General features: G+C 43.2%; 2 protein-coding genes across 2 annotated transcripts in view; both read left to right on the top strand.

Moving 5' to 3' along the window:
* Positions 1 to 548: 548 nt before the first annotated feature.
* Positions 549 to 20,300, top strand: NLRP8 (NLR family pyrin domain containing 8). Its single transcript, XM_015536874.2, is given in 12 exon segments — positions 549 to 840; positions 2,013 to 2,087; positions 3,944 to 4,925; positions 4,927 to 5,490; positions 6,091 to 6,125; positions 7,008 to 7,017; positions 7,839 to 8,009; positions 9,966 to 10,133; positions 12,786 to 12,935; positions 14,243 to 14,353; positions 16,455 to 16,629; positions 19,901 to 20,300. Coding segments are annotated over 12 exon segments (2,907 nt in total). The 3' UTR covers positions 20,075 to 20,300.
* Positions 20,301 to 20,705: 405 nt separating this feature from the next.
* Positions 20,706 to 24,097, top strand: part of NLRP5 (NLR family pyrin domain containing 5) — a 40,881-nt gene continuing 37,489 nt past the window's right edge. Inside the window, exon 1 of the mRNA XM_042969987.1 lies at positions 20,706 to 20,730. Coding sequence (XP_042825921.1) covers positions 20,706 to 20,730 — 25 coding nt within the window. The remainder of the gene's footprint in view (positions 20,731 to 24,097) is intronic.

The following is a 24,097-nucleotide window of genomic DNA, read 5'->3' as shown; positions in this document are numbered from 1 at the left end:
GAAGCCCCAAATAAGTGTTGGCTATGATGTGCCAGGCACTATCCCAAATGTACCTGTAGCTCTGTCTCTTTGAGAATCCTCACAACCCCATGAGCAGGTAGGCTCTGATCCCAAGATCAAAGGTGAGAAAAGAGGCACAGAGAGATCCTGTAATTTGGCCAGTCACCTTGCCAATATGTGGCATTGAGAATAAAAACAACCAAGTGGATTTGAGTCTAAACACTAAGCCTGAGCACTGGATGTGCCCCGGGTTTTTCCACAGGACAGAGAAACTTGGGGGGAAGGAGGTAAAGACAGTATCTGGTACACAGTATGCTCTATAAAATATGGATTTGATAAATCTATCCTCTTGGGTGAGTTTTCACTTTCTTCTATTTTCATGTCTCCACAGGTCTGGTCTGTTCTCTCTTCCAATTGGTTGTCTTTGTCACTGGCACTGAGGTTCTAGGTCTCGAGAGAAAATAAGCGATGTGAATCAAAATTCTAGCTCTTTTTCCTGCTCTTCCTCCTGCTCTTCTTCCTCTCCTTGTTATTTGTTCCCATCCTTGATGTCCTCTGCCTCCTCCTCCTCCTCCCCTTTTGAAAATGGGGTCATGCTGTACATGGTCTATTTAAGCAAGGAGGAACTACAAAGGTTCAAGCAGCTTTTAGTGGATGAGAACCCCAGACCTGGCTCTGTCCAGATCACCTGGGACGAGGTGAAGACAGCCAGATGGGGGGAGGTGGTTCATCTCTTGATGGAGTACTTCCCTGGACGACTGGCTTGGGATGTGACTCGTGACATCTTTGCCAAGATGAACCAGACAGAACTGTGTCTTCAGGTACAGATGGAGCTAAATGGTAAGTAATAATCTGGTATAAAAATGGGGATGGGTTTCAGTGCTAAAGAAACAAATGCTTAACTGGCCAACCATACTGAATCAGAAGGCAAACAGTGGAGTAAGCTGATGACTGAGTGCAAAGGCAAAGACCATCATATGAGCATATTAACAACAACAACAACAAATTAACCAGATACTGCTTATTTAGGACCTATTTGTAGCCCATCTTCGTTACTTATAGATGCCATGTTTGTGAATCTGACTACTCACTAAAATTTATTTGTAACTCCGAAATCAACAATGGTGGTACTTTGATGCTCATTTACAGACATGCAGGATGGAGGACAACTGAATGCACATGTTTCCAACTGCAGACGAACAAAGCAATACTCTGCCTTCTTACCTGTGTTCCCATCCTGCAAACGAGTGTCTTTTCCATCATCTATTTAGTGCCACTTTTTGTGTGTTTTTGCGTATTTTGTTGGTGCCATTGCTGTTGAACCTCATCCCCAAAGCATAGTGGTGGAGTGCTATTTGGTGTCCTAAGCACAAAAGGGTCGGGACATGCCTTACAGAGAAAATACATGTGTTGGGTAAGCTTCATTCAGGCATGAGTTATAGCACGGTCGAATATGATGTCTTTAAACAAAAACAAACATATGGATTGAAGAGTCAAAAATGTAGACAGAGGCTATAGGAAGTTATCTCTGTATTCACATGAGAGCAGTATTGGCTAATTGAATGTTCACAGTAATTTTATAGAACATAAATGGCATGAATAAGAAGAATCAATGACTATACGTGTATACATGTATATATATGATTATGTTCATATACATATAAATCTGCACATAGATTTATACAAATACATCTATATGTGAACATACATATATATTAAAGTCTGTATATATTTTATATACACATACACGTGTGTGTGTGTTTTTGTGTTTATTTCTCCCTCTGTGTTTGGCTAGGCTATAAATTTGTTTTTGAACACCTTCCTCAGTACATCCTAAAACAGCACCATTTTCTCACTTCCTAATGTCATGATGGGGTCAAGACAATGTTCTTCTCCCTGGACTAAGGTGGTGAATTGTTGCCCCCATCCTGAAAGATCCCATCCCCTCCACATGGCTTTCCCTGTCCTGTCAGTCATTCCAGTGGAATATTCTCCTTCCCCGTCTGTTCCAGACATTCTACCCAGACTGGAGCCAGCAGATGCAAACCCAAGAGAAATGCCAGTGAATATGGAGGAAAGAGAATCTGGTATGTGCTGGCATCGTGACAAAGCCTGGAGGAAAATAGGCTGTGGGTTAGGGTGAGAAGCTCAGTTCCTGAAGCCGGGCAGATTATAAATGAGTAAGTCAGCATCTCTTCTATGAATCAGAACTTAAGATAAAAGAGTAGTTGGGGACACACATAACTCAAAGTCCAGCCACCAGCCCAGATGGAGGCAGGGGCCCCAGCTACATCCTTGAGACATCGCTCTGTCCTTCTAGCCCCCTCTTCTTTTGTGGGACCCAGTTTCAAGTAGTGTCTCCTGCCATGGTGGCCATCTTGACCACCAGCTACCCTACACATACATTGTACCCACTTAGCATCAGCAGAAAGAGGAGCATTTTCTCATTTCTCCAGCACTCATCCTAGAACTGACTCATCTAATGAACTGAGGTCCCAAGCTCATGAATGAATGATGTGATGAAATGCTCTGGTTGGTTAAGACTGGTTCATGAACTTCAGAGAGAGCTTGGTAATAGGACCAGCCCACAGCCCAATTTAACAAACTGAGGGCTGCAAGAGGAGGTTTTCCTAAAGAATCATGGTAGTGCTCTTGCCAGAATGGGAACGGTTGGTAGGCAGACAAATACAGTGCATCTCTTATTCCGTCCTCTTCTTCATTCCACCATCCTGGGCCATCAGAAGTCAGATTCTACAAAGAACCCAAATTATTTTTGTGCAAAGTGAGTTTGTGCTTCTCAGTCAGGTTGTGTGAAGAGACGAGGTCAAAAGGAACCAAGAGCCCAAGGCCAGCATTCTTATCTTCCATGAAAGCATGTAGTAAGTGGGATGTGGGTTTCCCAACTCCAGCCTTAGCACAGTTAGATTTCACCTGTTCAACAAACACTGGAGGGCTTATAGTTCTGACACCACAGTCTGAGACAGAGTCATAAACCCTACTTTATTTTGGAGATGGCAGGCTGGGGGCTGAGATTCTGTGACTGGCTTACCCTCATAGAGCTAACAGGTCCATAGATCTTGGACTTATAGTAAGCTTCCTTCTACCCATCAGCTGGGGCTGTGGGGGGAATGCAATTGTACCAGACAGCATGTCTAATTTGTAAAGTTTCCTGTTGAGGAGAGGGGAGAGAGAGTGAGAGTGAGAGTGAGAGTGAGAGAGAAAGAAAGAAAGAAAAAAGAAAGAAAGAAAGAAAGAAAGAAAGAAAGAAAGAAAGAGAATCACATGTTGGGATGAAGGTTGTGACAGATCCTGTTAACTCCTGACCCCATATCTCATGTGCTAACAGAATCCAGTTTCAATTAGGGGTAATATGTGACCAGCCCTAAGGGAAATATTTTTTCCAGACTCCCTTAAAATTGGGGTTAACTATCTGACAACTCTAGGCCATAAGATATAATTAAAAATCTCCTGAGTTCATGAATTTGTACTGATAAAAGTAGACATGAGCTGTTAGTATGTCCCTCCTCCCCACTATTTCTGCTTTGAATACAAATGCCATAACCCACTACATAACAATAACATAGCTACAATAGCAGTGTCTTATTCATGAGGCAAGAAATATGAAGAATGGGCTCATAGAAATGTGATATTACTTGGCCCTGAAGCTTCAGAACCACGAAACCAATTTCAACATCTCTACACCACCCTCCCCAAATTTCTTTAATAAAAAGCAACCCTTGTTCTGTTTAAGCCACTTCAAGTGGACTCTCCTGTTTACTCGCAGCTTCTAACATTGTGCAGTGCTCTCCAGAAAAGTGCATGGCGTGTGCAGGTGTGTTGTGGGGCTTGATGTAGGCATCAAGGTCAGTTTTCTTTTTGTTCAATTAGTTCTCGCAGATAACCCTGATGTTGTATCTGTATTTCTCCCATCTTGCTCATCTAGATAAAATACAAGAGTACAAACTGCACGTGATCGATGAGTGTTCCACAACATGTAGCAAGACTACTTGGCCTGGGAACCATCTAGACTTCTTCTACCAAGAAACAGAGAGACACAAGAGGTTCTTACCATGTCTGTTTCTTCCCAGAAGACCTCAAGGGAGACAGCCCATGACTGTGGTCCTACAGGGAGTTGCTGGGGTTGGAAAAACAACCCTAGCCAAAAAGGTGATGTTGGAGTGGGCACAAAACAAGTTCTACCCCCATAAGTTCTGGTGTGCTTCCTACATCCATTGCTGGGAAGTGGCCCAGGTGGAAAAGCAGAGCTTCTCGGAGCTGATTGCCCATAAGTGGCCAGGGTCAAAAGCTCTCATGTCCAAGATTATGTCCAAACCAGACCAACTTCTGCTCCTCTTTGATGGCTTTGAGGAGGTAACATTAACCCTCACAGATAGACCAACTGACCTGAGTGAGGACTGGAGCCAGAAATTGCCTGGGTCTATCCTGCTGACCAGTTTGCTGAGCAAAAGAATGCTTCCTGAAGCCACTATACTGATCACTCTGAGGTTCACGTCTCGGAGGAAACTTAAGCCCTTCCTAAAACAGCCCTCTTTTATAACCCTTACAGGGTTTGGTATGGCAGAAAGAGGCAAGTATTTCAGGACCTATTTCGGAAACAAGAGGGAAGCTGATGAAGCCTTGAGTTTCGTCATGGGAAACACGATTCTCTTGTCCATGTGCCAGGTCCCTGTGGTTTGCTGGATGGTGTGCTCTTGTCTGAGGCAGCAGATGGAGAGAGGAGCAGATCTCAGGCAGATGTATCCAAATGCCACGGCTCTATTCGTCCAGTATCTGTCTAGCTTATTTCCCACCAAGGCTGGAGGACTTCCCAGCAACACTCACCAAGAACAGCTGAGAGCTCTGTGTTACTTGGCTGCAGAGGGTATGTGGAACATGAAATGGGTGTTTGACCCAAAAGACCTGGAGCACCACCGTTGCCACTTTTCTCCGTGTGAATATTTTTCAAAGGGTTGCAGGTGACCAAGACCGTTACACTTTTGCCTTCATGAGCTTCCAGGAATTCTTTGCTGCCTTGTGGTACATCCTCTCCTCCCCGCAAAGACTCAGAAATTTCCAGGTGTTGGACAGCGTTCACGTCACACGCCTGATAGCCTACCCCGGAAGAAAGAAAAACTATCTCGCTCAGATGGGGCTTTTCCTATTTGGCCTTTTAAATGAAGCGTGCGCTTTAGCCGCGGAGAAGTCATTCCGATGCAAGCTGACCTTGAGTAATAGAAAGAAGTTGTTGAAAGTTGCAGCCCTGTCACATGAATTTGGCCCCCCAACCCCACACCACGGCGTCCCACAGCTATTGTACTGTCTGCATGAAATCCAGGAGGAGGCATTTGTGAGCCAGATCCTAAATGATTGTCAGAAAGCTGCTTTGACCATCAGCAAGGTCAAAGACATGCAGGTGTCTGCTTTTTGTCTGAAGCACTGTAGACACCTGCGGTGTCTAAAACTGACCATCACCCTGACCGTCACCCAAGTGTCCACACCCCACCCAGAATCCCTCCGTTCCACTGAGTGAGTGCTCTCCTCTCCGCTTGGGCAGACTGACCTGTCCAGGGACCTTGCCTGCGGTCCTCCCGGCGTCCAGGGCGACCACCTGTCCTGAGGCGGTCCCTTACACAAGGGACTTTCCATTTTAAAACCAGGACAGGAGGTGCTCCCAGGATGCAGATTTGCATGCTAAAACCAGGAGAATCCTGGAGAAGCAGAGTGATTTGTTTACCTTCTTTATCTCTAGTCTGCATCCCCTCCCCCCCTTCTACATGGGGACATTGCATCTGTCCCCCCTACTTCTGTGTGTCTCCAGCTCATTAGTCTGTAGGGAGGTGCTGTCCAATGGAAGTTTTCTCTGAGAGTGGAAATGCACCATCCAATAAGTGAACCACTAGCTACGTGTGACTACTGAGCACTGCATTTAAAAAAAAAATGTTTTTAATGTTTATTTGGAGGTTTTTTTTTGGGGGGAAGGGTAAGAAAGAGAAGAAGACATACAATGCGAAGCAGGCTCCAGGCTCCCAGCTGTCAGCACAGAGCCCAACACAGGGCTCAAACTCACAAACTATGAGATCATGACCTGAGCTGAAATTGGAGGCTCAACCTACCAAGCCACCCAGGTGCCCCCCTGACATGGCATTTTTCAATTTTATTTCATTTTGGGGCACCTAGGTGGCTCAGTCGGTTAAGCATCCGATTTTGGCTCAGGTCATGATCTCACAGTTCATGAGTTTGAGCCCCACGTCAGGCTCTGTGCTGACAACTCAGAGCCTGGAGCCTGCTTCTGATTCTGTGTCACCCTCTCTCTCTCTGCCCTTCCCGTGCTCACACTCTGTCTCTCTGTGTCTGTCAAAAAGAAAGAAACACTAAAAAAAATTTTTTTAAGGTGAGAAATTTCCTTTGTGTTGGTGAGTCTGTTGATAACGTTTGCGGGAGTTCTTGAAGAGAGTTGGTATATTTATCCCAGCTTTTTTGGAGCTATAATTGATATATAACATTGATATATGTTTCAGGTATACAACGTAGTGATTTTATATATGTACACATTGCAAAATGATTACCATGATAAAGTTACTTAACATATCGCTCATCTCACATGGTTACAATTTGTGTGTGTGTGTGTGTGTGTGTGTGTGTGAACTTTTACAATCTACTTTCTTAGTGACTTTCAAATATATAACATGGTAAATGGTTTGCATGCTTTGACTACCTGTATCCATTCCTCTCCCCACTCCCATACACGTAGTTGGTATTATTTTGATGTATTTGTATTTAAAATGGATATGAAACGTACATGGCTTTATTTAATGGGATTTTATTTTAAACAAAAATTACATGCTAGTGTAAGTATTCCAAACTTTTCTTTTTTTTCACCTAACAGGTCTTAGAAATATTTTTTTAAAAATTTTAATGTTTATTTATTTTTGAGAGAGACAGAGACAGAATGCGAGTGGGTTACGGGCAGAGAGAGAGGGAGACACAGAATCCGAAGCAGGCTCCAGGCTCCGAGCTGTCAGCACAGAGCCCAACGCGGGGCTCGAACCCACGAGCTGTGAGATCATGACTTGAGCTGAAGTCGGACGCTCAACCCACCGAGCCACCCAGGGCTCCGGTCTTAGAAGTATTTTAATATCTGTGCACACTTTCTTTAATGGTTCTTCTTTAACGAGGTGTACTAAAGTCTCCCAAAAATAGGTGTACTGGAGATAATTATAGCAGTTCCCCCTTCGTATGCTTGTGGGTTATTTCCAACTATTTAATACAAACAGCATGAAACAAAATTCCTCATAGGCATCTCTTGGTCAGCCTTTCTGAAAAAGATTGCATGGGGGGAAATGAAGGGGGAAATCAGCAGGTGTTTCCAGAGCCACACTACATTACATGTGAGTCTAGCTATGCATTTTCCTCTCCTGCACTCACCATGCCAAAAGAGACTAATATTCCCTTATTCTCCTACACAGGGTTTTTTTTTTAATTTTTAATAACAGTTTTATAAGCAAAGAGTAAGACTAGAGAATGCAGATATAATTTAATCTCTGCCTCCATATAAATCCTAAGTGGTTAAAACAGCAACTCTCTTTCTTTCTAAGTCATGGGGAAATACAGGTACCTTTCTTTACCTAAGGCTACAAGTCTTGCTGGAATAAAATGCGAAATCTTGTAATGGTTCTTCTGGGCATTTTTTTTTTAAGTGAGGGAGTCTTACTGGAGTCATAAAGGGGTCTGTGGATCACAACCAAGGTAAGGGAACACCAGCCCTGGGTTTACAAGTGGGTTTGCTCAAGTTTAATCTCTGACGACAAGCCACGGGGTTTTTTGTCTCTTGCACACAGACCGGAAAGCAGCGATCAGTGTTTTCTCTGGTGGCGAGACTTCTGCTCCGTGTTTTGGACACATGCGAGTTTGGAAGTCCTGGCTGTGACAAACACTTTTATGGAGACTGATTCAGCGAGGGCTCTTCATGCAGCTCTGAGACACCCTCGATGTCCACTGCAAAAACTAATGTGCGTATAACACAGACCCTGGTTGGAGGGAATTCCATGGAAACAGTCTGCTTCCCATCCCGTTTTTCTTCCCCTTCTCTGCTCACATAGACTTGCAGAAACCACCCATGTTTATAGTTTTCCCCCTTCTAGTTGTAATGAGGCAGAACAAACAGCTCTGTGTAAGTTTAAGGTGTGCAGACTAATGCTCCCTCTCTCTCTGCCTCTCCCCTACTCATGCACTCTCTCTCTCTCTCTCTCAAAAATAAATAGTTTTAAAAATTAAAAAAATACACACATCACCTTCTAGAGTCACCTTCTAGAGTTACCTTCTAGAGTTAGTTTAATTTTTAAAAATTAAAAAAAATACACACATCACCTTCTAGAAGTTAAATTTTTTTCTTCTTTGTGATAAGAAGGATCTGCTCTCTTGGCAACTTTCAAATAGACCAGCCAGTGGTGTTAACCACAGTCATCAGGCTGTACGTCATGTCCCCAGTACCGGGAAGCTTGTACCTTTTGACCACCCTCACCCAGTTCCTCCACCTCCTGCCTGACAACCACAAAAACATATCTCTTCCTGAGCTTTAGGGTTTGTTGTTGTTGTTGTTGTTGTTGTTGTTGTTGTTGTTGTTGTTGTTTTAGGTCCACATATCAGTGAGGTCACTTTTCCGTTAAGACATACAAATGGAAGGGCGCCTGGGTGGCTCAGTCAGTTAAAGGTCCAACTTCAGCTCAGGACATGATCTCATAGTTTGTGGGTTCAAGCCCCGTGTCAGGCTTGGCGCTGACAGCTCAAAGCCTGGAGCCTGCTTCCGATTCTGTCTCTCCTTCTCTCTCTCTGCCTCTCCCTTGCTCATGCTCTGTCTCTCAAAAAATAAATAAATAGTAAAAAAAAAAATTTTTTTGTTTAAAAAAAACATACAAATGGAGTAGGCTTCCCCATTTCACAGATGAACGAACTGAGGCACAAGATGATACAGCTGATATGTACTTAAAATATGGATTTAAACTGGACATCTTGTCTCCAGAGTCTGTTCTGATAGCCAATACCCCATGTTCTTGCTCCCTGTGCTTTTTAATACCTAGAAACCCAGTAACTCCTCAAAATTGCTTGAAATAGCCCACCAGACATCATGGGACTGCCCCTAGCCAGCATCTGACCTATTTTCTCTGCTGTTACTATAACGATTATTATTAGCTCCCACTTATCGAGTGCCTACTGTACATCAAGCACTGTGCAGTACCAATTACAGGTATCGTGTATGTTAATTCCCATACCCATCTGAAGGAGAAGGCATCCTTCACTCTCTCGTGGACTCAAAACTGAAGTTTGGAAGGTAAGGGATGTATGTAAGTTCGCCCAACCAGGGAGGCCAAGCTGAGCTGAGAACAACCTGGTTCAGAGCCCTGGACCACACAGAAAGGCTCTCACATGTGTATAGACTAATTGAATGTAGAACTGATTAGCAAATGGGCATTTGTTGGTCAAAAAGTACAAACTTCCAGTTAGAAGATAAGTTCTGGGGATCTGATAAGACAGCATTGTGACTGTAGTCAACAATACCGTATTGTAAACTCCAAAGTTGCCAAGAGTTGATCTTCAACGTTCCCATCATAAAACAAGTAATGATAATTTTGTAATGGGATGAGGGTGTTAGCCAATGCCAAGGCAGCAACCATTCTGCAATATATTAGTGTATTAAATCAACACATTGTGCACCTTAACTCATACATTGTTATGTGTCGATCACATCTCAATAAAGCTGGAGGATAAGAAGGACTAATTAGCCACCTTGACTGTGGTAATGATTTCATGAGTGTATTATATATATATATCCAACACCAAATGATAATCCTTAAACACATGATAGATGTGTTTACTGATATATCATTTATACCTCAGTAAAGCTGTTTTTGTAAAAAGAACTAATTAGCCGATAAGATCTTGTAACTAGGAGCTGCTTACTTCTCCAGCTTTAGACACGTGAATCCCTCCATGTTGAATGAAGACTTCTTCCAAGTTTTGATTGAAAACCGGTATATGAGACACTTGGAAATACAAGGCACAGAAGTGAGATGTGAGACCATGGAGTTTCTGTGCACAGTCTTGAAGTACCCACAGTGTTATCTACAGCGTCTCAGGTAAGACAAGCCTGGGATTGAGAGAGACCCAGACTGGTTTTCTGGAGGTGGGATTACATGTGTGGTCTGCCTGCCATCTTTCTTTCGATCTAGTTGGTTTTTTTTTTTTTTTCCAAGGTGTACAACATGATGATTTGATATACACACACGTTGAGAAATAATCATCACCATCAACCTCACCTAGTTACCATTTGGGGGAAGGAACATTTAAGATCTCCTCTCTTGGCAAATTTCAAGTATATAATACGGTGCTGTTAACTACAGCTGTATGTTAGATCCCCACAATTCACACATCTTACAACCCAAAGACCATCTTCTTCCCCTTACCGCTACACTCCTGACCTTGGCAACCACCATTCTACTCCCTGGTTCTAACTTTCACTCAACTTTTCACACTCTACAATTTGGCCATATCCTAGATATGTCTAAGATACAAGACTAGAGCCTCCGGTGGTGAGCTTGACTCCCCTCATACTGGCTTGCAAGAGGTGATTTCTAAGAACACAGGAGTTTTGTGAGCTGATTTTCTTTCTTTCTTTTTCTTAATTTGTTTATATTTGTTACAACCTCTTAAAGCATAGTGTGACTTGAGAACTACATTTCCACTCACAAAACTTGAGGAGTTACTTCTCCAACAGCTTTACAACATGCCTAAAGCAGGCTTATAATTTCGCTACTCTAAACGATGCTCTTCTTTGGAAAACAAGCCCTATAGTCACTCCCATCAAGTTGGTTCAGTTTAACACACTAGTTTCTAGAGGCCTGGTACATGCAGTTGATAACCACAGGGGACAGAAGATTTAAAAAATAGATCCTAGGAGGTGAAGGTTGTTCTAACCAAGATTTTGCTTTTAAACATCAAGGTATAGTTCAGAACACTTCAGTGACAGAAACATTTGGTCTTACTTGATGGCTAACACTTTAGACGATGCAGTTCACATTGGGTTACATACACCTTATGACGAATGTTACCTTGTCCTGTTAAGAGCAGTTAGCATGGCACTAGAAAAGAAAAACCAGCTGGGCTCTAGTTTCTATGCATGATTTTCAAACGCCATTATTACAAAGTTATACAGACTTACAATTAAATAAACTATATGAAAAAAACAAATTTAGGGGCACCTGGCTGGTTCAGTCAGTAAAGCATGTGGGGTGAGTTCAAGCCCCGTATTGGGCATAGAGCCCACCAAAAAAAGAAAAAAAGAAAAAAGAATAATAGATTATCAAAATTCATCACCTCCTAATTTCTTTACTATACTATTATTGATGCCAGCATTCAGCAAACTTTTTCTATAAAGGTCCAGATAAGTATTTTCAGCTTTGTGGGCCATACAGTCTTTTGTCATGACTTTTCAACTCTGCCGTTATAGGTCTAAAGTTTCCACGGCCAATATGTAAATGAATAGGTATGGCTATGTTCCAATAAAACTGTATTATTATTAATTTGTTAAGCATCTGTGAATAATACAAGTTATTAATAGCTATTATTAATAATTTATTAAAAATTTATTAATAACTCTATTCACTATATAATTTACTAATATTTATTGTGGGCACAGGATTTGAATTTCATTTAATTTCCATGTGTCACAAAGTATTGTTCTTTGATCTTTTTTCACCATTAAATTTTTTTTTTTAATGTTTATGTATTTTGAGGCGGGGAGAGGGGTAGAGAGAGAGAATCCTAAGCAGGCTCCAAGCTGCCAACGCAGAGCCTGACATGGGTCTCAAACTCATGATGTGAGATCATGACCTGAGCCAAAATCAAGAGTCAGACACTTAACAACTGAACCACCCAGGCGCCCCTAAAAATTTTTCTAAATTCTTAGTTCACAGGCTGTACGAAACCAGGTGGCCAGCCAGACTTAGCCCATGGCCATAGTTTGCCAACTCCCAGTATGTGTTTCTGAGGTTGTTGCATTTGTGTGGTGGGGTGCTCCTGCACGTCTCTCCCCAACTGTGCGTCCAACAACTTGACATTGGTAGCTTGAAATCAGCCACTGTGGGGGCATTCACACTAGACATTGGTAGACACTGCACATCAGGGTTTTTGTTCTCCAGAGTTAATGGCTGAACATCTACCAGCACCCAAGTGCTCAGCATCCCGACCAGTCTCTCTGTGTGTGATGCTGAACCGACACAACTTGAGCAGTCTCTTGTTTCCATCTGCCAGCTCTGCTCCTTCACACCCGTCAGAGCTGAGTGGAGCCTGGATAATCTCGACATTTAACGGAACCAGGCTCAGGTGGCCAGACTGGAGGTAGGGCAGCACAGTAGTTTGCTAGCGGTCGACTTGAGATGGAAACCTAGCTTGGCAAGATGGCAAGTGCGTGACATGGGAAGACTTGTCTCACATGACTGAAATCTCAGTCCTTCATCTTGAAGATTGCTTGTCAGATGAATGTAAAAAGAAGCTGTATTTCAAGGGCTGAATTGAGTCCCTGCTTCATAGTTAGAGCCCAGTTGCAAGACCATGCCAGTTGGGTCTGACCCCAAGTGCTGAAGCTTTCCTGCTGGAAAGGATGGAAGTAACCCCTGGAGTCACTCTGTGTGAAAAACAAGGATGTGAGACGGCTCATGGGATCTATGTGTCTACACGGGTACCATTTTCCCCAGGGGTTCAGGCTGGGCATTTTTCTGTGGCCTCTGTAGCCTGGAAGACTGCTCACTTAACCCTAAAAGTTGGATTGATATTGCCAGGCATCTCAGAAGTAACATACACTCAAAGACACTAATATTAGGAAGTAGCTACCTGGAGACATTTGGGGAATATTACCTGTCCGTGGCCCAGCTGGAGAGGCTGTCATAAATCTTTCTGTTATTGTCATGACTGCTGTTCATTTGTGTGGTGAACTGAGTGCTTCTGGGAGAAAAGCAGTCATGGGGGAATGTGTGCCAACTTAAGTCTGGTGACTGATATAATTACATAGACGGGTCCATGAAAAGCTGAGAACAGACCAAGAATGTCTCCTTAAAAGTACACATTTATACCCAAGACCCTGGAATACATAATTATAGTGAGCCTGATATATCTGTCATCTAGTTTATGAACTAGAGGCTCACCAGTATTATTTTCCTTCCTCACTAATTGTATTGATTCCTGCCCCCCTCCCCCACCTCATGATAGCCACCTCGAATTGGGCTGATCAGGCCCCCCACACATGTATTCTTAAACTGAGCACCACACAGTTTTTCATTGCTTTGAATTTCACATAAGTGGCCTCAGCTTAGTATGTGTTCTTTTTCTGATCAACCGACACTTTCGTGCTCAGTGGTTTTGGAAATCTATTCACCTTCACTACTGGATGATCACGTGTGTGTGAATATGCACCATCTGCTGGCCGCTGAGGTTTGGGCTGTACACACACACACACACACACACACACACACACACACACACTGTGATGAATGCTCCAGCAGTAGGATCTCTGGGTCATGGACAGCGTCCGTGTTCCATTTTACCTGCTTGTTTCCAGCATCTCTGCACCCGTTTGCAGCCTCTCCAGCAGGTAGCCACCAGTTCCCAGAACTCCAGTCCCTCGTCCACTGCTGTTACCATCCATCTGTCTTCTCCTTACTGTTTTTTGCCAGTCTGCCGAACAGGAGGTGGTACCTCATTGTTCTCACTTGTATTTCCTTTATTACTATGAGAATGTTTTCATGACCTTACTATTCACAGCAGACTATGAATGCCTGCTCATGTCTTTAAAATGCATCTCTTTTAAGCATACATTTTTGAAGCTTGTGAAGGGCTGTCTCTCCCGGGCCACCCCGGTGCCCATTATGTATTGTTTAGTCATTGGTGGTCTCTTTCCCATCCTTGTAAATCCCTATTGCTGTTTTCCTGACCCACATCTCCTCCACTCCCCTAGCCTCACAGGAAGGCTGATAACCTCTCCTTTAGGACTCGGAAGCCCTAAGGGGTGGTTACAGAGGTGTGATGACACTTTCACACTGAAAAGGACACCCCAGATGGCCATGTTCCTCTCTCAGTTTGGGACATGCACATGAATGAAATTGCATCCCATCTGTGTCTTTCTGCCCAACAGGTTGGAGAATTGTGACCTCACACTGCTTTCTTGTACAAGTCTTACTTCTTCCCTCAAGAGAAACGAGAACCTGACCCATCTGAGTTTGGCAGAAAATGCCTTGAAAGACGAAGGAGCAAAACAGCTTTGCAGTGCCTTACAGCACTCTTTGTGCCCTCTACAGAGGCTGGTGTGAGTCCCAGAATGTCTTGTTTGAGACTGCCTGGAGTATAACAGAGTGATTGAGGTAGCCGTGCATGTGTGCATGAGTGTGTGTGTGTGTGTGTGTGTGTGCGTGCACTGATCTCTATCATAAATTCTTTTTAAAAAATTTTTATGTTTATTTATTTTTAAGAGGCAGAGAGAGACAGAGGCATGAGCAGAGGAGGGGCAGAGAGAGAGGGAGACACAGAATCAGAAGCAGGCTCCAGGCTCTGAGCTGTCAGCATAGAGCCTGACATGGGGCTCGAACTCACGAACCGTGAGAACATGACCTGAGCTGAGGTTGGATGCTTAACTGACTCAGCCACCCAGGTGCCCCATCATGAATTCTTTAAATGATTTCCCTTGTGTCAGGATGTATGATACTGTGACTTATAACATAAAAAATATGTATTTGGTCTTCGTCCCTATTTCTGGCACAGAGGTCCCCAAGCCCTTGGAAATACCTAAGTGGTGAGAGCCATAAAGGCATCTTTTATTATGTTAATGAGGTGGCTTGTGGAAAGTTCCTAAGGATGGAGGCTTGCTGCCCCAAGGACCAGCCTTGTGATGAGTGGGTTAGAACTTTAAGTCCTATGCCCTGACCTCTGGGGAGAAGAGAGAAGAGGAGAGGCAGGTGGAACCAGCCACCCATAGCCAATGATTTAATTAATCATGCCTACATAATGAAGCCTCATAAAAACCCCAAAGGATGGGATCTGAGAGCTTCTGGGTGGATGAACACGTTCAGATGTGGGAAGAAAGGCACACCTGGAGAGGACATGGAACCCCCCACATCCTTTCTCCACGCCTGGCCCTACACATCTCTCCCGTCTGCTGTTCTTGAGTTCTAACCTTTTATAATAAAATGGTAATGTAATGAGTAAATGGGTTTCCTGAGTTCTGTGAGCCGCTCTGGCAAATTAATCAAATCCAAGGAGGGGGTCATAGGAACCTCTGATCTATAGTCAGTCGATCAGAAGCACGGGTAACAGGTGATTGGCCTCCTAGGTTGGAAGAAGGCACTGGAACCTTCAGTTTATAACCCACTGTTCAGAAGCATAGGTAATAGTCTGGGCTCGTGGCTGGTATCTAGGGAGGGGATGATGTAGGGGAAGCAGTCTTGCAGGACTGAGCCCTTAACCTGTACAATCTGATGATCTGTAGACGGTATCAGAAGTGAGTTGAATTCTTGGACCCTATTGACGTCTAAGAATTGTTTATTAGTGTGCAAGACCACCCCACACATGTTGAAATTAGTCTCAGAGCACCAATGCACAGTGCTTTTGTCTATTATTAATAGAAAATAAACTCAGATGGTCTTCAACCATAAATTTTCTAGCTCATAAAACCAGAAATGAGAGAGTGGCACAAAATACCCCCTGAACCCATTACACTTTCAGCTTCCCCAAAAAGAAGCAGAAAATGGTACAGCTGCTTTGGAAAATGGTCTAGCTGCTCCTCAAAAAGTTAAATCTAGACCTAACACATGAGTCAGCAATTCCACTCACAGGTACACACACGACAGAAATAAAAAACGTACATCCGCACCAAAAATTGTACACCGATGCTCATGGGGCATTATTTACAATAGCCAAAAAGTGGAAACAACCCTAGTATTTATAAACTGATGTGTGAATGAAGAAGGGTCAGTGCATCCATATGATGGAATATTATTCAACCATAAAAAGGAATGACGTATTGACACATGCTACAATATGGATGAATCGTGAAAATATTATGGTAAATGAAAGATGCCATATTTTTTTTTTGAGATCCTGATTTCACTTCCTTCAGATTAATATCCAGACAGCAGTTGCTAGACTGGGGGGGTGGCTGGGGGAAGAATCTGGGAATTAAAAGGGTACAGGGTGTTCCTTTTTGGGGTACTGAAAATATCCTAAAATTGTGGCAAACGTGCACCTTTGTAAATATACTAAATGACGTTGATTTGTACAATCTAAATTGGTGAATGATACAGCATGATAATAATATCTTGATGTTATATCCAAAAAAAAGCGGGGTGGGAGGCAAGAAAGGAATAAAATCTAAGGGTGTTTCATTGGTTTTCTTGACATGTGTTCCTTTGCAGGCTGAGAAACTGTAACCTGACCTCCGAGTGCTGTCAGGAAATGGCCTCTGCTCTGGATAAAAATAAAAATTTGAGAAGCCTGGACCTGGGTTTTAACAGTCTGAAGGATGATGGTGTTATCCTGCTCTTTGAGGCCCTCGAGAATCCTGAGTCTGTCCTCCAGATTCTGGAGTAAGTTACCCCCATCCCCTCCTTTGCAATGAGGACAATGGTCTGTAAAATTCTTAGTGGAATGCAGGATCCAGGTCTTCCAGGAAGCTTGTGTGCAGTGGTTCTGAAGGTGGTTCCTCAGACTGGGAACTTGTTCATCTGGGGAGTCGTTAGAAATTATTGCAGTGTTGGTCTTTCTTGGTCTGTTTTGTTTTGTTCAGCATAACTATGGCAAGGTGCATCTCTGACATCACAAATGGTGGGATTTCCTTCTTTCTTGCAGCTGAGTAATATACCATTGTGTGTAAACACCACGTTTTCTTTATCCATTCATCTGCTGGTGGGCATGCAGGCTGTTTCCGGAGGGCAGCTATCATGAGTAATGCTGCAGGGAATGAGGCGCAGGTATCTCTTGGAGATCCTGGTTCCAGCTCCTTTGGTTGAGTACACAGAAGTAGGGCTGCTGGGTCGCGTGGTGCTCTGGAGGCGGGCTCTCTTTGACCAGCATGCCCAAGTGGTTCCCTGGCATGGTACACTTGGAGTACCAATGTTCTAGGAAACAGTCTTCCATCCAGTAAAAGAAAGTGTCTTTGTTGGCTGTGGACTGATGCCTGAGATAGTTGGCCTTCTGAAATCAACTTTTGTACTTATAAATTCTTTTCTTTACATATATATTTTTTCTTCTTCTTCTCCTAAATGGTCTCTATGCTAACATGCACACTAGCCAAAGATTTGGCAAGATTCATCCTATTTTTAATGAGTATTGTGGTTAAATTAAGTATTTGGAAAAGATTTGGAAACGTCTCTTCTCTGGTGATCAGTGGATATGGGTGAAAGTGCTTTGCCTCTTTTCTGCCCACATAATCTGTTCTCTATTAGTATAATTTAGGTTTTAAGTCTAGATCATTAAAATCATTGTTTTATGTTACATCTCTAATTTCTTTCTTTCTTTTTATTTTAGAGAGAGAGGGGGAGGAGTAGAGAGAGGGAGAGAGAGAATCTTAAGCAGGATCCATGTTCAGCATGGAGCCTGACTTGGGTCTCTATCTCACAAACCATGAGATCATGACCTGGGCCAAAATCAAGAGTCAGACGCTTAATCAACTATCCCACCCAGCTTCCCCTACATCTCTAATTTCTTAGGATATCCTGATAATGGATTTCACTTTTGTTGATAATTAGCCAGTAAAAAAAAATTTCATTGTTCATTGTAGCTCATGATTCTTTTTCATTTTTTAAAGATTTTTTATTTTAAGTAATCTCTACATCCAATGTGGGGCTCGAACTCACAACCTCAAGATCAAGAGTTGCATGCTCCACCAACTGAGCCAGCCAAGTGCCCCAGCTCATGATTGTTTTTCTCCAGAAATTTAATCTTGGGTTTTAAATACTGATTTATCTCTTAAATTGAGTGAAATACATTTTCAAGGATGAAATAGTGGCTGATGGGCATTGAGGAGGGAACCTGTTGGGATGAGCACTGGGTGTTGTATGGAAACCAATTTGGCAATAAATTTAATATTAAAAACAATAATAAATAAATAAATAAACAAACAAACTTGAAAAACAAATGAACAAACAAAAAGAATGAAATAAATTTCCAGATGAGCATTTATGTAGTGTTCTCTAAGCCTTTGCTTGTGTGAGACTACTTTTCAAAATCTACTACTTTTCACTGATGAGCAGTAACCTGGGCTGAGTATGAAATTCATAGACCCCTCTGTATCCCAAACTTCTTTTTTTTTTTTTAATATATGAAATTTATTGTCAAATTGGTTTCCATACAACACCCAGTGCTCATCCCAAAAGGTGCCCTCCTCAATACCCATCACCCACCCTCCCCTCCCTCCCTCTTCTTGATCTAAAAATCCCCTAGATTTCATTCTATAGAATTCTAGTCTTGTAGAAAAGCCATCGACATCTTTATTTTTCCCAAGAAGAACCCAGACTTCTATTGCTTATTCTTTTCATTTTAAAAACAGTCCTCACATACCTGTGCGTCTTATTTATAATTAGAATTATTTTAGGGATGCTTTGCAGCTCTTGATCTCAGGATTGTATGTTAGAGCCCAACATTGGGTATGGAGATTAGTTAAAAATACAATCTGGGGGCATCTGGGTGGCTCAGTCAGTTTAGCATCCGACTTCAGCTCAGGCCATGATCTCACAGTTTGTGAGTTCAAGCCCCACGTCCGGCTCTGTGCTGACAGCTCAGAGCCTAGAGCCTGCTTCAGACTCTGTGTCTCCCTCTCTCTCTGCCCCTCCCCTGCTCCCACACACTCTCTCAAAAAGAAATAAACATTTTTTTATTTAATAAAAAATAAAAGCTTTTAAAAAATAATTAATTTAGAATGACTTGCCTCCTTCTGTCAAAAGGAAATGATTTAAGTGACTCTAAATGAGGTTAGGGAACTTTTTGGCTGGTGTGCACAGGGAGGACCAGGGACCTACCTGACAGAAAGAAAGTCAGGGCCTTTGTAAACTAAGGCAAAGCTGAGTGATGCCCTTGTAGTTTTGGCTTGGGCAGCAGCTCCCAGCTTGTCATTTATGGGCTAGCAGAGATGCACAGGGCAGGGGAGGCAAGCACTCAGAATGAAAGCAAACAGTCCACAAGTAGGAGACACAGGGATCCCAAGGCCTCCTCTGTTATGTCTGCTCTGCACTGCTTATAATAGCCTTGTTCCTGGGGAGATTGTACTCCTTGTTCAAAGATGGGAGCCAAAACCACCCCCTTCTTGTACCTTTCGCTCACCCACGCACCACTTCCTCTTATATGCCTGTTCTGAATTTATGATACACAGCACTTCTGTGACTCAGCTCCTTTCTGGACCTGTCTCTCCCTTTTGCCATGAACACTGCCTGTGAGGGCAAAGGTATCTTTCTAGAATACTGAAACCATGCTCTTTGCATATATTTATCTGGTGACCTGCCTGCCCCCCACCACCCCCAATCAACTATGAGTTCCAGGAAGCCAGGGATGCTGTTTTCTTCATGGGTGTGTGCCTTGGTACACAGGTGGTGCTAAATAAATATTTTCTGAATGAACAAAGCTAATGCACAGTGACAATCAATTTCTCAAAGAGATTGTGTGGCTCCTCACTTCTTGGAGTTAGGACTTTTATAGCCTACCCTGGACAGCCATCCTAAACTACAAGAAAAAACTGACGCATCTGTAGCACGTACTTATTGGAAGGAAATGCCTCATTCCAGGGGGTGTGATTTCCAGGATTCGGATTGGCTGAGCTCTCCGATGTGGGGCGTGGCCACTTGTCTACTGTCTGCTTCCACCCCACAAGTTGGAAAGGTGCCTGTTCACCTGTGTCTGTTGCCAGGCTATGGCCTCCATGTTCCTCCACAACCAGAGCCTGAGATACCTGGACGTGAGCAAGAATGACATCGGGTGCAGGGGCACACTGCTCCTGCAGGAGGCTTTTCAGCAGCGCAAGTGGAAAGCGAGGGCTGTTTTGTAAGTCTCTGTTGGGTTCCCTGTGCAGAAAAACAACAGCCCAAGCAAAGCTCCTGGACAAGAGGGAAACCCTGGACCTAAAAAGCTATTGCAGCTGTTGCTGATCTTCCTCTCATTTCCTGGGGATTTATATTTTCCTGGTGCCTGTTGGGAACATTGGCCTGCACTCTCCTGTCGGATTTTAACTTCCTTCTGTCCTTCACCTTCCCTCCTTGTGTTAACTGAGTTAGTCACCACTTACCAGCCATATGACTGTGAACAAGTTCCTTTACCTCTCTGAGTCTCAGTTTCCCCATCTGTGAACTGGGATGGCAGCTTCCTCCATGGAGATGTGACGCCACAGCGTTCTCAGTCAGCGGTGGATTCTGGGTGGAGGTTGTAAGGGTATCTGGAGTTTTCATTATCCATTGCTCGGTAACAAATTACTGCAAAGCTCAATCCCTTAAGGCAACACACGTTAATTTTCTTGTAACATTTCCAAGGGTCAGAACAATGGGAGCGTTTTGGCTGGGTAGTTCTAGCTCCTGGTCTTCACTGACGGGGTATGATGGAGACTTAGAAGAGTGATTTCTATGCTCACCCATGTGGCTGTTGGCAGGAGGCCTCGATTACTCTCTGTACGGCTGCTCATGACGATGCAGCTGGCTTCCTCCAGAACAAGTGAGAGACAGAGAGAGGACACCCAAAAAAAGACCTCAGTCTTTGATCTCTTCAGTTGAAAGTGGCATCCATCATTCCTGCCCTATTCTGCTGGTGACACAGACCAACCATAGCCCAAGAAGGGAGGAGACTCCATCAGAGTGAGAATAACAGGGCAGAATCACTGGGCCATCTGAGGCTGCTGACCACACTTAGCAAGTGGTTGGACGGAGGACCTCGGCCACCATCCCTGACTCCCCAGAGCAGTAGTCTGGTCTTGGTTTGCAGCATGGGACCAGAGTGGTCTCCAGGGTGGTGCACTTCTGTCTTCAAGGTTCTGTGTACGTTTCTTTTATTTATTTATTTATTTATTTATTTATTTATTTATTTATTATTATTTTATTTTATTTTTTATTTATTTATTTTTTTAATTTTTTTAATATATGAAATTTACTGTCAAATTGGTTTCCATACAACACCCAGTGCTCATCCCAAAACTGTGTACGTTTCTAGGAACACACATACACATGCACACCAAATGTAGACAACAAAGCCTGATTCTTGTCCTTCACAGGGAGACGAAGCAGAACTACGCAGCAGAGACAATGACAAGGCTGGAGGGCCCAGCTGTGAAGAATGAAGTCCTGAGGATCATACAGGACTGGAGCATTGAGTACTGGAAGGAGGCAAGATGGATGGAGTGATCTGGTGACCCCACCCTGGGTATTTTTTTCCTAGAGAAAACTTGGGGAATTTTGGCCTATTCTGTGGGCCATTCTGAGTCTGGAATGGCCCAATTGTTTCTGGAAAATGGTGTGGGGCATGACCTCTAAACAGCTCCCTTGGAGATGTTGACGGTCATGTGTTAGACATGGATTAGTCACTGAGTTGGGGAAACCAGCCCTCTTCCACCCCTGGCTTCTGGAAGTCCTTGAATTTGTCCTGTTAATATTGTCTCTGGGAAGTATCTGAATTGCCTATGAGGATATCAGAAGAATTTAATTAAAAATGTATACACAAATGCAATGTGAAAGCTTTTCAAGTGTTATTTATTTACCAGTAGACTAGTAGATCAATGGAAGAAACCTCAGGGGCACTGGGGTGGCTAAGTTGGCTGAGCATCCAACTCTTGGTTTCAGCTCAGGTCATGATCTCACAGTTGTGAGTTCAAGCCCCATGCTGGGTGTAGAGCCTGCTTGGGATTCTTTCTCTCTCTCTCTCGTTCTCTCAAACATTAATAAACTTTTTAAAAACTGAACTTCTAAAAATGATTTTAGTGTATTAATACAATAAAACAAATTAAGGCAAATGTTTCTTGGACACATAGCAGGCTGAACTAGATCCTTGCTCTAGAGAGTGGTTCCCTACATGCTCTGTCTCCTCGTGGTCCACAGAACTTTGAGAAACTCTAGTAATATGCAGATGACCTCTCCTCCAACCTGACAGGAAGGGACTATACATCACAGGGCAGTCTGAACTTTCCAGGTCTAAATCATGTCGTACATGAATGAAGGAGTTAGGACAGCATTTGGAACTCAAAGATATAGAGGCAGCCATACGATATTTTTCTTTTGAAAAACTCATGTTTTGGGGTGCCTGAGTGGCTCAGTCGGTTGAGCATCCGACTTTGGCTCGGGTCATGATCTCACGGTGATTTCGAGCCCCGCGTCAGGCTCTGTGCTGGCAGCTCGGAGCCTGGAGCCCGTTTCGGATTCTGTGTTTCCCTCACTCTCTGACCCTCCCCCGTTCATGCTCTGTCTCTCTCTGTCTCAAAAAAATAAACCTTAAAAAAAAATTAAAAAAAAAAAGAAAAACTCATGTTTTTCTATACAAAGTAATGATCAGGTATTATCTGCATTGGTTCTCTGGTCTCCAGAAGGGTTTCATTACAAAAGTCAGAGCAGTTGGAATCCTCAACCCCACCTCCACCCCATCCTTAAAGCATAGAGAGAAATAAAGGTAATCAAATCTTCCACTTAAAATTTGCTTTTTTTTTTTTTGGTTTTTAAAATTTATTTATTTAAATTCAAGTTGGTTAACATATAGTATAATATTGGCTTCAGGAGTAGAACACACTGATTCATCACTTACTTATAACACCCAGTGTTCACCCCAACAAGTACCCTCCTTAGTGCCCATCACCCATTTAGCCCATCCCCCCCATCCACCTCCCCTACAGCAACCCTCAGGTTGTTCTCTGTATTTAAGAGTCTCTTATGGTTTGCCTCCGTCTCTGTTTTTATCTTATTTTTCTTTCCCTTATGTTGATCTGTTGTGTTTCTTAAATTCCATAGATGAGTGAAATCATATGATACTTGTCTTTCTCTAATTTCGCTTAGCATAATACCTTCCAGTTCCAACCACATTGTTGCAAATGGCAAGATTTCATTCTTTTTCATCGACGAGTAATATTCCATTGTATATATGTACCACATCTTCTTTATTCATTCATCAGTCGATGGACATTTGGGTTCTTTCCATAGTTTGGCTATTGTTGATAGCACTGCTATAGACACTGGGGTCCATGTGCCCCTTTGAATTAGTGTTTTTGTAACCTTTGGATAAATACTCAGTAGTGCAATTGCTGGGTCATAGAGTAGTTCTATTTGTAGTTTTTTGAGGAACCTCCATATTGTTTTCCAGAGTGGCTGCCCCAGTTTGTATTCCCGCCAGCAGTGAAAAAGGGTTCTCCTTTCTCCACATCATTGCCAACATCTGTTGTTTCCTGAGTTGTTAATGTTAGCCATTCTGACAGGTGTGAGGTAACATCTCATTGTGGTTTTGATTTGTATTTCCCTGATGATGAGTGATGTTGAGCATCTTTGCACGTGTCTGTTAACCATCTGGACGTCTTCTTTGGAAAAATGTTCATTTATTTTGCCCATTTCTTCACTGGATTATTTGCTTTTGGGGTGTTGAGTTTGATAAGTTCTTTATAGATTTTGGATACTAACCCTTTATCCAATATGTCATTTGCAAATATCATTTGCTTTGATTTGTTCTCCAGAGCCCAGAATTTAACAGCTGGGGCTGATCATAATGTACCACCACTAGGATCCACAGTGAATGAGGTGGGGCTGCCCTGAACTGCCTTGCCTGGGGGCAACAGAAAGCCAGAGAATCCACCCACTGACAGGTTCCCCACAAGGGCCCAGGAGACACCCCTTTGTTAAGCAGTAGGGGAATGTGCCTTGAAAATAGCCGGGCTTGAAAGTGTGACAATGTCCCCAGTCTTTGTGGCACAGGGTCTTACCTGGGAATCTTTAATAAAAGCACTGTTTCCTGGCTGCCAGCCCCAGACATCCAGACTTAATTGGAGTAGGGTGTGGCTTGGGCATCAGGGGTTTTAAAATTCTCCCAGATGATTCTAACCTGGGGTGAAGTTTGG

Source organism: Panthera tigris, chromosome E2 (assembly GCF_018350195.1).
Source record: "Panthera tigris isolate Pti1 chromosome E2, P.tigris_Pti1_mat1.1, whole genome shotgun sequence".
In the NCBI taxonomy this organism is placed as follows: domain Eukaryota; kingdom Metazoa; phylum Chordata; class Mammalia; order Carnivora; family Felidae; genus Panthera; species Panthera tigris.
Note: the sequence above shows the minus strand (reverse complement) of the source record. Positions and strands in the feature narration are given on the sequence as shown.